This window comes from Calcarisporiella thermophila (assembly GCF_041956535.1).
Source record: "Calcarisporiella thermophila strain CBS 279.70 unplaced genomic scaffold VTP21scaffold_17, whole genome shotgun sequence".
Classification (NCBI taxonomy): domain Eukaryota; kingdom Fungi; phylum Calcarisporiellomycota; class Calcarisporiellomycetes; order Calcarisporiellales; family Calcarisporiellaceae; genus Calcarisporiella; species Calcarisporiella thermophila.
The window spans coordinates 240374-253034 of NW_027192207.1; the positions used below are offsets into that span (position 1 = coordinate 240374).

At 49.3% G+C, this 12661-nt stretch overlaps 8 protein-coding genes across 8 annotated transcripts; 6 read left to right on the forward strand and 2 right to left on the reverse strand.

The window, feature by feature from the left end:
- Positions 1-210: 210 nt before the first annotated feature.
- On the forward strand, positions 211-876 carry VTP21DRAFT_3328 (uncharacterized protein; the record flags this gene model as incomplete). The annotated part of the gene is made up of 1 exon (XM_069393619.1): positions 211-876. One exon carries the CDS (start codon positions 211-213, stop codon positions 874-876), a length of 666 nt encoding a protein of 221 aa, XP_069249332.1.
- Positions 877-1195: 319 nt separating this feature from the next.
- On the reverse strand, positions 1196-3321 carry VTP21DRAFT_3329 (uncharacterized protein; the record flags this gene model as incomplete). Its single annotated transcript, XM_069393620.1, has 7 exons — positions 1196-1384; positions 1451-1607; positions 1675-1690; positions 1781-2608; positions 2662-2861; positions 3170-3189; positions 3262-3321. 7 exons carry the CDS (start codon positions 3319-3321, stop codon positions 1196-1198), a joined length of 1470 nt encoding a protein of 489 aa, XP_069249333.1.
- A 748-nt stretch (positions 3322-4069) lies between these two features.
- On the forward strand, positions 4070-5053 carry VTP21DRAFT_3330 (uncharacterized protein; the record flags this gene model as incomplete). Its single annotated transcript, XM_069393622.1, has 3 exons — positions 4070-4378; positions 4446-4561; positions 4864-5053. The coding sequence occupies 3 exons, from the start codon at positions 4070-4072 to the stop codon at positions 5051-5053; spliced, it is 615 nt and encodes a 204-aa protein (XP_069249334.1).
- Positions 5054-5088: 35 nt separating this feature from the next.
- On the forward strand, positions 5089-6812 carry VTP21DRAFT_3331 (uncharacterized protein; the record flags this gene model as incomplete). Its single annotated transcript, XM_069393623.1, has 3 exons — positions 5089-5185; positions 5266-5325; positions 5389-6812. 3 exons carry the CDS (start codon positions 5089-5091, stop codon positions 6810-6812), a joined length of 1581 nt encoding a protein of 526 aa, XP_069249335.1.
- A 1107-nt stretch (positions 6813-7919) lies between these two features.
- Positions 7920-8519, reverse strand: VTP21DRAFT_3332 (uncharacterized protein; the record flags this gene model as incomplete). The annotated part of the gene is made up of 1 exon (XM_069393624.1): positions 7920-8519. The coding sequence occupies one exon, from the start codon at positions 8517-8519 to the stop codon at positions 7920-7922; it is 600 nt and encodes a 199-aa protein (XP_069249336.1).
- Positions 8520-9328: 809 nt separating this feature from the next.
- On the forward strand, positions 9329-9968 carry VTP21DRAFT_3333 (uncharacterized protein; the record flags this gene model as incomplete). Its single annotated transcript, XM_069393625.1, has 2 exons — positions 9329-9509; positions 9583-9968. 2 exons carry the CDS (start codon positions 9329-9331, stop codon positions 9966-9968), a joined length of 567 nt encoding a protein of 188 aa, XP_069249337.1.
- Positions 9969-10528: 560 nt separating this feature from the next.
- Positions 10529-11043, forward strand: VTP21DRAFT_3334 (uncharacterized protein; the record flags this gene model as incomplete). Its single annotated transcript, XM_069393626.1, has 3 exons — positions 10529-10576; positions 10664-10953; positions 11031-11043. 3 exons carry the CDS (start codon positions 10529-10531, stop codon positions 11041-11043), a joined length of 351 nt encoding a protein of 116 aa, XP_069249338.1.
- Positions 11044-11071: 28 nt separating this feature from the next.
- Positions 11072-12031, forward strand: VTP21DRAFT_3335 (uncharacterized protein; the record flags this gene model as incomplete). The annotated part of the gene is made up of 4 exons (XM_069393627.1): positions 11072-11318; positions 11396-11602; positions 11672-11784; positions 11846-12031. 4 exons carry the CDS (start codon positions 11072-11074, stop codon positions 12029-12031), a joined length of 753 nt encoding a protein of 250 aa, XP_069249339.1.
- Positions 12032-12661: the final 630 nt, after the last annotated feature.

A 12661-nucleotide genomic window follows, 5' to 3' on the forward strand; every position in this document is an offset into this window, starting at 1 on the left:
GCTCCCGATGGGAATTCTACCGTGTCCTCACGGGAGCCAAAATTTTTTATTCTCGTCTCCGATTTTTCATATCTCCCTATTTTTCGTAGTTTTTCCGTTGCGTTTCCAGATATTATTCCAGCATCCTCGCGTTGTCCCATTTCTCAATCAACCGCGAGGATTCGATATCATCCCCCTCTGTTTTATAGGTATATTATCGATCCTAAAACAATGAGCAACGAGAAGAAGAAAGAGGAGGAAGACGAAGAGGAGGAGGAGGAGGAGGAGAAGAAGGGGCCGTCCGCGTTTTCTTCTCTCATGGCTTGGCTCAATCCACCCATTGAACAGTTCGACCAACCCCCACCCAAGAAAGAACCAAAGCCCAAAAAGAAATCCCTCGATACCGCTGAACTCATCGCTCAGCTAAGCGCGCTTCCGGATCCAAAGAAACGCTACGAACTGCTCAAGCAGCATAAGCTAATTGAATTTGGACCATGGTCCATCGGGCCCGAAATATTCTTACCACTTCCGAAAGAGGACGAGAAGAAGAAAAAGAAGAAAAAGAAAAAGAAAAAGAAGGAGGAGGGGAAGGAGGAGAAGAAGGAAGAGAAGAAGGTGGAAAAGAAGGAAGAGGCTGCTTCGAATGCGCTAATGTGGCAACCGAGCCACCAGGTGGTTATGCTGCCCAACGGATATCCTATACTTTCTGTAAATTATCAACCACCGACTCAGGCTTATCCATGGCAGTACTCGTCCCCTTGGTACAATTCCCATGCTTGGTCTCCGTGGATGCAGCCTATGACGCCGTACTGGAACGGATGGAATATGTGGAATGGTTGGAGAATGCACCCCTTCTCAAACCCCATGATGTTTGGATACCATCCACCCTATTTCTAGCAACTATACCGACCAAACTGTATACCTTGATTTATTCTTAGATGACGTTTAGGCGAAGCGGTGGGAAGAAATATTTCGTATGCAAAGCATCGGGGCTCATATAGTGCGATATTCCTATTCCACCCATTTGGTGTATATATAAAACAAAATAAACACTGCTTTTCACTTCAACACAATTTTTCAGGAAGCCAGTTTAATGAACCAAATCATGCATCATAAAGCCGATGGAAACTTACATTTGGCTAGGGGAAAGGGATAGGGGATGAGGAGGAATAAATAGAATTACAACATGGCAAGGGAGTAAAAAAAAACAAAACTTTCACAGCGTAGGGTGAATATCCTTTTCCGCCTCCATTTCTTTCTCGTTGATCTTTTGATCACGAAGTTCTCCGAGCCCCAGCTCTAAGGCAGCTCGCCGCTCAGCTGCAGGATCCCCTCCAAACACCACCTCCATCTCCTCGAGTGACTTGCCCTTGGTCTCCGGCAAAAAGGCCCAAGTGACTACCATCTAAGCAAGGCAGGAAAAGTGAGTCCCTCTACCCATAGATAATACTGCCTCTTCTCTATTCTTTACCATAACGAAACAACAAGAGCCGAAGAGGAAATAGATTCCACTCTGGCTTGCGTTGAGAAAAATGGGGGTGATAGTGGCGACAACGTAGTTGAAGAGCCAGTTACTACCGGTCGTCAAGCTCATAGCCTTCGCTCGTACTCGGATGGGGAAAATTTCGCTATAGAATAGAAAGGATAAGAATTCAAAAATAAGACGTAGAGCGCTGATCAAACCTCTATCGTTACCTTGGATATACGGTGCCTATGTACATATAACGAGTAGTAGTAGTTAGAAGAGGTCAAGTTGGTTTGCTATAGAAGCTCCGGAAAATAAAGTCTAGATTGAATTTACCTGCGGCCCCCCAAGAGTACGCGAACCCAGCAATGAACACGAACATGAAGGCAACAATGCTCCACGAAGCAGCCGCCGTCGCAGTTATTACTTTGTTTCCATCAGCATCTACCGCGACTTGCAGCTGGGAGGCCGTCAAGCCTCCGATCACAAACATGGCGATCCCCTGGATGGCCGCGCCAGAGATGAGCACTGGCCGACGTCCCCAGTCATCGAGCCAGAGTATGGCGGGGATGGTGGCCAGTACATTCACAATGCCTGTCACCCCTGTGGCGAGCAGATTGGTGGTGTTACTGTTCAGTCCTGCCGAGGCAAATATATAGGGCGCGTAATACAGCACGCCGTTGATGCCGGTCCATTGTTGCATGGATTGCACAAAGAGGCCCAGGAGAGTGCGCCTGAGGACGGTTCCTTTGAACAGCTCGGCGTATGAACGCACGGCAATGGCATGCTCAAGGCGAATCTCCGCGACGATCTCCTTGAATTCCTCCACGACTTCGGGCGTGCGCTCACCATCGGCGCGAATTCGGGCAAGCGTCTCAAGCGCCTCGTCCTCGCGCCCGATGTCAACGAGCCAACGTGGACTGAAGGGCAACACGACCGTCCCAGCCGCGAGCGCCACACACGCGGCAATCTGTAAGATGAAAGGAACCCGCCATGCTAGATCCCCGCTGATGTTGACACAGCCGTAATCGACAAAATAAGCGACAGCAATACCGATGGTCACCGCCAGTTGGAAAATGCATACCAGGCGGCCTCTGATCTTAGGGGGAGATAGCTCACTGATGTAAAGAGGAACTATGTTGGAGAGAACGCCGCCACCGAGACCTAAATGGAGAGTTGAGTCAAGTGGAAAGTCCCACTGTCAAAGCGAAGGTTACCCGCAACTGCACGAGCGGTGAACAGAAGCCCAGGGTGGACCCCAATCGTTTCCATCGCACAGCCCACTGCAAACACCAGAGAGCCCGAAAGAATGCTGCGCTTTCTACCTATTTTGTCGCCCAACCAACCCGAAAACAGACATCCTAGAAAGCTCGTGAAAATAATGGTTGAGACAAGGAGCCCCTGAGGAGTCGGATTTCTGAAGATGGGAAATGAGTCCTAGTTTGAAGCATCAGAATGAATCATGATGCGCAGGAACATAAGGAAAATGGAAAAGTAGGTTAAGTTGAGAACCCACCAAAAACTGTGGCATAGCAATAATGCCCGCGATGACACCTTCAAGCGTCCAATGACAAAATTTTCATTAGCTATTCATTGGTGTTCTAAAGACAAAAGCGAGGAGTACCTCTATATCATTCAGCAATATGGAACAGCAGAAAGAGAATGGTGAGATAAAAGTCAAGCCTTGTTAATAAATGAATTTCGCGATTTAAGTAGAAAACATACGTGTCATAACCAAATATAAACTAAGAGGAAAGAGGGATTAAGTCATGGTTGATACCAGCAGCATCGCAATCAGCATAAGAGATGACGCTTACCCCTCCCACTGCGGAGAGAGCCGATACGCCATATATTACCAGCGAGCTGCCCTTGGCCATGATGAGGTCCAATATGCTCTCCACGAGTCACGCAAAGGGGTCCAAGAAGGGGGATATTTCAAATGGAGGCGATGGAAACCGAACCAACTATTTATGGAGAGATTAGAATTGAAATTCCGAGTCCCTTACAGGCACAAGGACTTTGAGTTAAAATTCCTCAGCAAGAGGAAGCAAGGGCGAAGGATCTTGGCACACAACCCAACTGTCAAGCAACCCTAACCTCGCCTTGATCTTTTGCCATCCAAAGGCCTGGCGACAGCTCAAGCGCCTGTCCCCATTCCCCTTTTAAACGCTCACAATGGCTGGGTCAAGACAGCTTTGTAGGCCGGTTTGCGTTTGGAAGGCTTCCTGCTGCATTTGGACAAGTCAACATGACTACCTCTAGGCTCGAGTTTTGCATGGGCGACTGGCAAGGCCGAGCAGAATGCGCAGCCAGCCCTTGTTTCCATTGTTGGCTCGCTCCTCTGTACTCAACGCTGTATAAGACAGAGGCGCCCACTCATTGGCCAGGGAGGACAGCAAGTCAGTTTAATATGCGATTCAGAGCCATGATAGGAGGAAATTGGCCGAAAAACGATGTGACTGCTGTGTTGCACTGAGGGAACTGAGAGCTACGAGCTCAGAGAGAGGGTAAGATTGCCTTCTTGGGAGTCCCGTGATGTGAAGAGGGGGGGTTGGCTCGAGGAGGCGGTTTCCTTGGGAGGGAACCGAGCCCAGTGGGCAGTTCTGAGTGCAATTGCTGTGAGTAATGCAACTGGGTTCTATAATTAGCGCAGGATCCGCTGGAGCCTGCAGAGCCGAAAGCCCTCCATCTGTTGTTAGCCATCTTAGTGTGCTGCGCCGAGCCAGGAGTGCAGGCACGCTCCTATCAGAGAGGGCGAGGATTGACCAATGGAGGCCCGATGCCCTCAGGCTCTCCTCTCTGTCTCGGTCATCGGGAGGCCGATCGGTTAATAAGCAGGTAGCGTCTGTGTCGAGGCTAGGCCCTCAGGGAGCAAGCGAGGCTGCCCAATTCGTCTCGGCTGCCCTCGGGTCTGGGTCTGGATTTCGAAGGACCGTCGAGGCTAGATTTGAGCGTCATCACGGCCCCGCGGCATTTGGCTATTTGTTATTTTGAAATTCAGCCAGCTGGGCTCAATCCGCAGCTGGAAGTTTACCGAGGTTTGGACCCTGTAGAGGCCTCGCGGGTGCGGCTACTCATCTTGTCCTGTTTGGGAGGGAGACGAGAGGATTTGCCGGCGTAGGATCCTTTGCTATTTGCGGCCTAGATAGCAAGGCCCTCTGCGTGTTTCATCCCAATCTCTTTTGTTGCCTCCATCATACCTCGATAAAGCAAGGATTTGTGCGTGTGCTTACGTTTCCCTCTCTCTATAGCTTGTTTTGTGTAAATTTGGTGCCTATATTAAGGGCGAGGCTTAGTCATGTCTATAGCTCCGCCCGGATGATTGGTCGCAACTTATTGATGTGAAACTGTTGTTGGCCTTCGCGGAGCATCTTTGTTCTCCTTTGCTTTTCTTTTTTTTTTCACACCTGTAAAACCAGTGTGCACGCTGCAACTATACCCCCCACCACTCATTTGTTTCGCCTCTTTTTCCTTGTAATCTCTGATTTGATTCCCTTGTATGAGATCGTCTCAATCCACTCGTTTTTAGTTTCCTCATCTCCCCTCACGATCTCTTCGCTAGTCGGCCGCCTAATCTCCCCTCCCCTTCCCCCTCCCCCTTCAGTTTAGATTACTTTGTTTCACTTTCCTAATTCTAATTAATAATGCGGCTCTCTACGGCCTTACTGCTGATTGCAGCCATGAGCGCAATCGACTCTACTGCGGCGAACAATGCCAAGTGGGAGCTTATCGGTCGCTCTGGTAAATAATCTGTCGTCACGCCTAACTCCCCCAGAGAGCCTCATCTTTAATTTTTTTTTTTCTTTCCACTCACTGATTAGGTGTTCCTGCTATGCATGCGGTCCTAACAACAGAAAGCAAGATTGTCATCATCGATAAAGGTACGTGCTTTTGCGTTGGATGAACCTTTTGGACTACCGCTGACCTATGAATACCTTCAATAGCGGAACCATCCGAGCTTACATTAGACGATGGCACATACGCGTGGGCATCGGAATATGACCTCATCAAAAATGAAGCTCGTCCTCTCCGCCTCACAACCAATAGCTTCTGCTCTGCGGGGGCCTTTCTCGAAAATGGAACTCTGATCGAGATGGGTGGAGATATTCGCTTTAAAGATCCCACATTCCCTGCCGAAGTCGGCTTTCAGTCGATTCGCGTCTACCATCCATGCAATGATGGATCCTGTCAATTCACTGAGAACCCCGGCGGTGTCCACATGAGCAGCAACCGGTGGTACCCTGCTATGCTCACGCTGCCCGACGGCCGTGTGATGGTCGCCGGCGGTTCAACCAAGGGCCAGGGCGCAGTAGCCGCCCAATACAACAACCCCACCTACGAGTTCTTCCCCCGAAAGGAGGGCGAGGCCCCCAACTACGAAATGCCCATCCTCCGCACCACCATCCCCAACAATCTCTACCCACAGATCTACGTGCTTCCGGACGGAAATCTGTTCGTCCTCTCCAACAAGGACGCGGTCATCTACGACTACCTCCAGCATCGGACCGTGCGCGAGCTCCCCCAGGTTCCCGGGGTTCCCCGCACCTACCCGCTGACGGGTGGTTCCACCATGCTCCCGCTGGACCCCGCCAAGGACTACAAGGTTGAAATCCTGGTGTGCGGAGGAGCCCCCGAGATGGATCGCAATGTTCCCGCCGACGACACCTGCGCGCTTATCGCGCCGTTGGAGGAGAATCCCGAGTGGCGGGTGGAGCAGATGCCCAATCGTCGCACCATGCCTGACTTGGTCATCCTCGCCAACCAGCAGATCTTGATCCTCAACGGCGCGCAAAATGGATTCGCCGGCTATTCCAATGGAAAGAATCCCCAGCTGGTCCCTGTCCTCTACAAGCCCGAGGAGCCTGAGGGTAACCGCATGTCTCTGCTGCCCCCCTCGGACATCCCACGAATCTACCACTCGGTGGCCATGCTCCTGCCCGATGGCCGTGTCTGGGTCGCTGGCTCCAACCCCCACTCTCGCATCTCGAAGGAGACGGAGTTCCGCGTCGAGGCCTTCCACCCCGACTACCTCCTCACCGACAAGCCGCGCCCATCGATCACCCAATGCCCTCAGGAAGTCACCTACGGCCAAGAGTTCAGCGTCACCCTCGATCTCGGTGTGGACCCCGACGGTCCCGTCCAGGTTCGCACGTTCTTCGCCAATCTTGGATTCATCACCCACAGCACTCACATGTCACAACGGCAAACCCTCACGACCAACACTGTGCAAGGCCAAGGCCGCACTGTGGAAGTCAAGATCACGGCACCCCCCAAGCCCGAGCTCTTCCCGCCGGGCAAGCATTGGCTCTATGTCGTGCGCAGCGATGGTGTCCCCGCCATCGCCAAGCAGGTCTGGATCCATAATTAATCCTCCATCCCATGGGAGTTAATCATCTCTTTTTCTCGCTTTAATGTTTTTTTCTCTCTAATTTATCTCGCCCTTGGCTGAAATGGCCTTTTTACCCCTCCCTCTCTCACTTGGCTTAATGTCTAAAAAGTGTTAATGTCTCAATTTTTCCCTCTAATTTTGTTTTTTCCTCCCCTCCTTTTTTCCCGCTTTCCCTGTTATATATTTGCTGGATATATTGCCTAATCCCAGCTCGAAATTCGCCTCTTCCCTTCCCCCCTCCCCCCTTCCACTCTTATTCGCGCTAGCACCCTATCGGCTCTATTTTATTTTATTTTGATTCGATACCATTTTACCATTATATAATCCGGAATAAACGCACGCATAAATATACACATGAGAACCAAGGAGCTACTGGTCAGGGCTCAGGCTCTCTGTCCCCAGAGAAAACTGTCTCTTGTATGGGTACCCCTAGCGATGGTTGAGAGTTTTCTATCTCCTGAGAAACAGCAGTTGATTCGCCTGGCTCCTATTGTGACCTGCTACTGAGCAGGTCAAATCCTCCTTGAAGTGTAGGCTGGTGGACCATGAGGGGGAATTTTTAAGACGCGCTCTTCATCCACACTAGCATGAATATCGCACTTGGGAGGTCAAGCGGCATTCTAAGAATAGCCAGCTTCGCACCGAGTCATAATAGCCGATAAGGAAAGGCGTGGCCCATCTGGGGTTACCTTCTGTAATTGTAGTTTACTTTTTGCCGCGACGCCAAGCTCGACCTAGCAAAAGCTAGAACCTCCCCTTCAACTTTACATGCGTCCTACATGCTTGCATTGGGGGAGTGGGGGTCATTTTGGTTGGGATTTTCTCCAACTGAGCAGAGGGATATGAATATAAAAGTAGACTGTATTTACTTGAATAAAAATATTTAGAGTCACGGGATATAAACATATAATAAAAGATCTGTCTTTGCTCACCCCAGTTGGAGGGGGAAGGGAGTCACAATAGAGAGAGGTAGAGTGAGAAGGATGGTACAAATATTTGTCACAAAAAAAGGTTAATATGGAAAGGAGAGAAAATCACATTGGATCGACAATAGGAGGTGAAAAAAAAAAGTTAGAATAGGAAAACTCACACCACCGCCAGCAAGGCGAGGATCATAGAAAGACTAATCAAGAGAGAATTAACCGGAACGTGGGCCGCATCGGAAGTGGACGTTGGCGATGCTGCCGCCGAGGCGGCCGAGGATGCATGGGAGGCAATACTACTGGCTTTGCTCTGAATACTGGCAGCAACGCTCGACGCAACGCTGGTGGCAAGGCTGGGCTGTGCGGTCGAGATAACACTGGACATTGCGCTGGACAGTGCTGAGGAGATCAAGGAGGGCACCTGGGTCTGCACGGATTGCAGGGAGGAGAGGCTAGAAGAAAGAGGCCGAGTGGGGAAGCCGGTAAAAACGCTCGACGTCCTCGTCCCCACGGAGGACGGCATGCTTGAAGTCGCAATGGTCGATTGCGCCGAAAAGCTGATGGTGTTCGACGCAGGGCTCCAAGTGCTGGTCACCGAGGGATCATAGAGGCTAGATACCGTCTGACTGCTTGGCTGGTAGTATTTTTCAATACAATCCTGCAAGCATTCGACGGCATCTTCAGAGGTACAGTTCTTAACGCAGTTATAAGTGTTCAGCACTAATGAGGAGAAGCGGTTAGTGGGTGGATAATTCGGTATCATGAGTAAATGAGTCCTCAGTTACCATCCTCTTGGGATTCTATTGCGTGGTATGAAAAAAAGAGAGATAAGAAAAGAAAATGCAATGTTAGGCATTTGGCTTCCACACAGCCTATGGGAGATACTTGCGGGCATGAACTGCAGCGGCGAGCAAAAGGGTGGCAAGAAGAGTGCTGTTGAACTTCATTGTGTTTCGTCCTTGTTGTCTCTACTGAATGCCGGCGGAGAGCAGGGAGTAAAGAGAATGAACAAACTTTAGCCATGAATGATGGCCCTGCCCTTCTTTATATACACCGACTCTCAAGGCGTTTTCCTCGATGCCCCCTCCCTCTCCTGGAACCCTTTTTCGGCTGTTTTGCATGGTATCAAGGCGCTTCTCAGGGCAGTGGACGTCATGGCTTGTTGCACCAAGATAACTTTGTCCAAACCCTAAGTTTTGGGGAGGGAAAAACGCTTCGGAGTTCCTCTTCCATCGACAGATTTTTTTTCCAGCCATGGACGCTGGATTCAGACAGTCTGATCCCCCTTGGCTTAGATCGGATCCAAATCTCAACTACTATTAGGCCCGGCGTGGTTGTAGCAGAAATATCGGAGTGGCTTGAAAGCATCACGCGTCCCGGATGCGCAGAAAATGAAAACCCAGCGGCCCAAAATCAACTTGACATCTATTGATCTTTGTTCTTTGCCCTCTCCACCCAGTCTCCCATACCTCCCCCCTTGCTCTCTCTCCGGTACCTTTGCCCCTCTTGTTGTCCATTGCCAATTTCCCATTAGCCGAATTCTTCCTCCGCCTCTCTTCCATTCCAAATTAAATGGGTTTTCTCCAGTTTGCCACCGTTCTTCTTCTCATTCTCACAGCTGTATTCCGCACAAGCGCTCAAAGGCTCGAGTGGGTCGAGCCAGTGAACGGGCTGCTGGTCCCTCCTGGTTCCAAATTCCGGGTGTGGTTCAAGGTAAACCCACCCATGAAGTACGATGCAAATGCTCGCGTGGGTAAGTGCTTAGGCTCCTTCCCCAAACCATTTGATAACTTCCGGCTAATGTGGCTTCTGGGCCTATGTCTTAGGACTGCTTTTCCCCAACGACGCCGACAACAACGATATTAGCTCTATCAGACTCCTGCGCAACGTCGTTGAGAAAAAGCCTGGGCAGACTCAGAACACACAGGTATTCTGCGTGGAGTTCAATCTTCCTAACGACGCCACGGAGAGCAACGATGCCTACAAGCTTCGGGTGGTCCTGCGTTTTCTTCCTAACAAGGATGCAGACCGATATGTGGTCTATTTCTTCGACCGAAACATCTACGTGAGGAAAAATGCAGACCGGCCGAGGGAGGACAGCTGTGCGAATGTGAGCGGCGCCAGCAGCCTATTGATCCCCCCCGAGCAGCAATGGAGGATTGTTCTGAGCGGGGCCGGATGGCTGGCCATGGGTGCGCTCATGGAGCTCTAGCCTGGACTGGCAGCGTGTATATAGAGGGTAGGATGGCCATTTGCTTTTCTTGCTTCTTTTGATTTGTTTTTCTTATGCATTTATTCATCTGTTAATTGGGAGAGAAAGCGTAAATTATTCGATCATTTCTGGAGAGGCCTATTGTACTAATTATTTATTGGGTGCGTTTCTCCATGATTGCTCTTCTAAGCGTTAGTATTTGTCAGGGGAGGTGGTCATTATGCCAGGATCCCTTCTTATTTATATCTATATACTATATAAATATATACCGAGGGTGGTTGCTATAAAATGAAAAGTTTCTTACAAGGTTGGCGGCGGCTTAGAGGGGGTGGATGTCTTATCCTCTCACAAATGCTCAGCTCGTAGCTTGGGCCGGAGGAGCACAGCCGCTAATAATTAACAAATAGAGGCCATGTCAAATGAAACAAAATAGGCTAGAGCATCGTCGTCTAAATAAGGCCCAGCAGAGAGCCGAAGGGAGACACAGGGCTCGCTCTTTGGCATTTCATGTTCAACAGGAATGCCATCCTCATTTCGGATCCACTGATCCTCTTCTGAGGATGCTGACATCGGGATCCAGCCTTGGAGAAAACGAGCAAGGCCCGTGGGTCTGAGTTGGAAAGGGGAATAGGGTTTGTCAATAGCGAGAAGGATTTTTCATTGTGCAACGATTGTCACTCCGAATTTTTTTTCAGCTGAAATGGAGTAAGCGTTTGATAGCTAAGAGGGGGGACAGGCCGTTTATCAGAGCCCCCGCTGCGTTCCTCCACACTTTGTTCCACTTTTATCTTCTTGGTACGCTCTTTCTGCTGCTGCCAATCTCATGGACTCTAGTGTGCATTCCTGCCCCATCCAATTCGGTTGCTGATTACTGTCGTCAACCAGCGCTCCCGCATTCCAGTTTAATTATTACCTCGCTATTTATTCCTAATTTATTGCTACTCCTTAACTCTCCTTCCTTTGGTGTCCGGTGCGCAATCTGCTTGTAAGCATTCAAAGCATTCAAGCATACTCATCCCAGGACACCATGAGCCTAACTAGTTTCCCTTTTGTTCCCCCTAGGTACCAGCACTGAAATAATAATAATACTCTAATAGTGCGCTATGTTTCTCCTCTTTGCGGTCGCCTCCGCTTTTGCCGGCTTCGTGTTTCTCTTGTTCCCGGTGATAGGCTTGCTCGGCAACAAGCCACTTCTTAAAGATCTCTTTTTCTTCATCGTATATCCGAACTCTCCCGCGTCCACCGCCGGTTCCTCCGACTATTACACCTTCGCTTTGTGGGGCTATTGCAAAGGCAATGAAGCAACCGGGGTATCCATGTGTAGCTCTCCCCAGATTGGGTACATGGGAGGTGGGTTGAATGGGATATCTTGCGATAGACAAGGGATGTTTGTCGATTGACCTCTTTCTGCCTCTCTCTCCGCCCAGATCCCACCTCAGAACCCATCAACGCGATCATCAAAATTACCGGCTATGATCCGGTCATTGGTGTGATCGCATCCGTTATTGCCGTACTTTACATTTTGGCCATATGCTGCGGCTTCGTTGGAATGCTGCTGGGGTTGGGTGCTCATCGCCAACGCGTATTATCGTGTCTTGCCCATTTCTTAACTCTCTTCGCCACGGGAATTGCTGGTAATACTAAGACGATATATGCTGTGTAATTTTTGCCCACAAACATATGCATTTTTCCGTATAACATAGCCCTTGGTTGGATCATTGTGTGCGTCGCACATTCACGGCTGAAGATGTTTGCAAACAGTTCTGCAAAAGATACATTTAAAGTAGGCTTTGGGCCGGCGACTTGGCTCTCGCTGGTAGGCTACTTCGGAATCATATACTAGAATCTGTAGCCCATCTTGCCCGTATATGTTTTAGGTTGCCATGTGCTGTTATTTTGCCAGCTCCATGTCTTTCCTTGTCTCCTGCTGTTATCCCGGGATGGATGTCGTGGACATTTACGATAAAATCAGGGATCGCTTCGCGGGCCGTTCAAAGCCAAAAACCAAAGAGATGCGAGAGGTGGACGAAGAATCAATTGAGCAGCAGCAGCAGCAGCAATAGCGGGTTGTTTAATATGTGTTTTCCAATTCCCATTGTACACATTCTTCGGAGTGAGGTTTCATACCAGTAGGCCGTGCTTGGGAGGAACGTGTCGTTTAATAATAAACTAATAAATGAATGGATTGTCCCCTTTTAATGCATTTGCTCTGAAAGCAAGTTCTGAAACAATATAAATATATAATATGGGGAGATTCCATAATGAATCAAAAAAAATGTAAGGTTATAAGTATTACAGAATTTGATTGGCCCAGATATTATATAGTTTATCTTTAATATTATGTCGGTTTTTTGAGGTCTAATAACTCTACCAATATACATTCAGGTTCCCTCATTTTGGGTGCAATGAATACCCCATTACTTGCCGTTTCTTTTGGAAACCACATGCAAAACTTTCCCTTCCCTCAGTAGTGTTACATAGAGTTGGTAACCTAGCCTAAAGCCCACCTGGTTATGTTGGTGGCCTTTTTGTTCCACTCTTAAACCCCCTAAGACCAACATGGTCCCTAATTAGCAGGATAGAGGGGTCTTCAACAGTGTTCGAAGTAGGAGGAACATCAGAGAGGGAAATGTTTTGGCTCACCAGCAATTAAAATTAACCTAATTTCTCTGAGGAAATCAACTGTTGCTCCC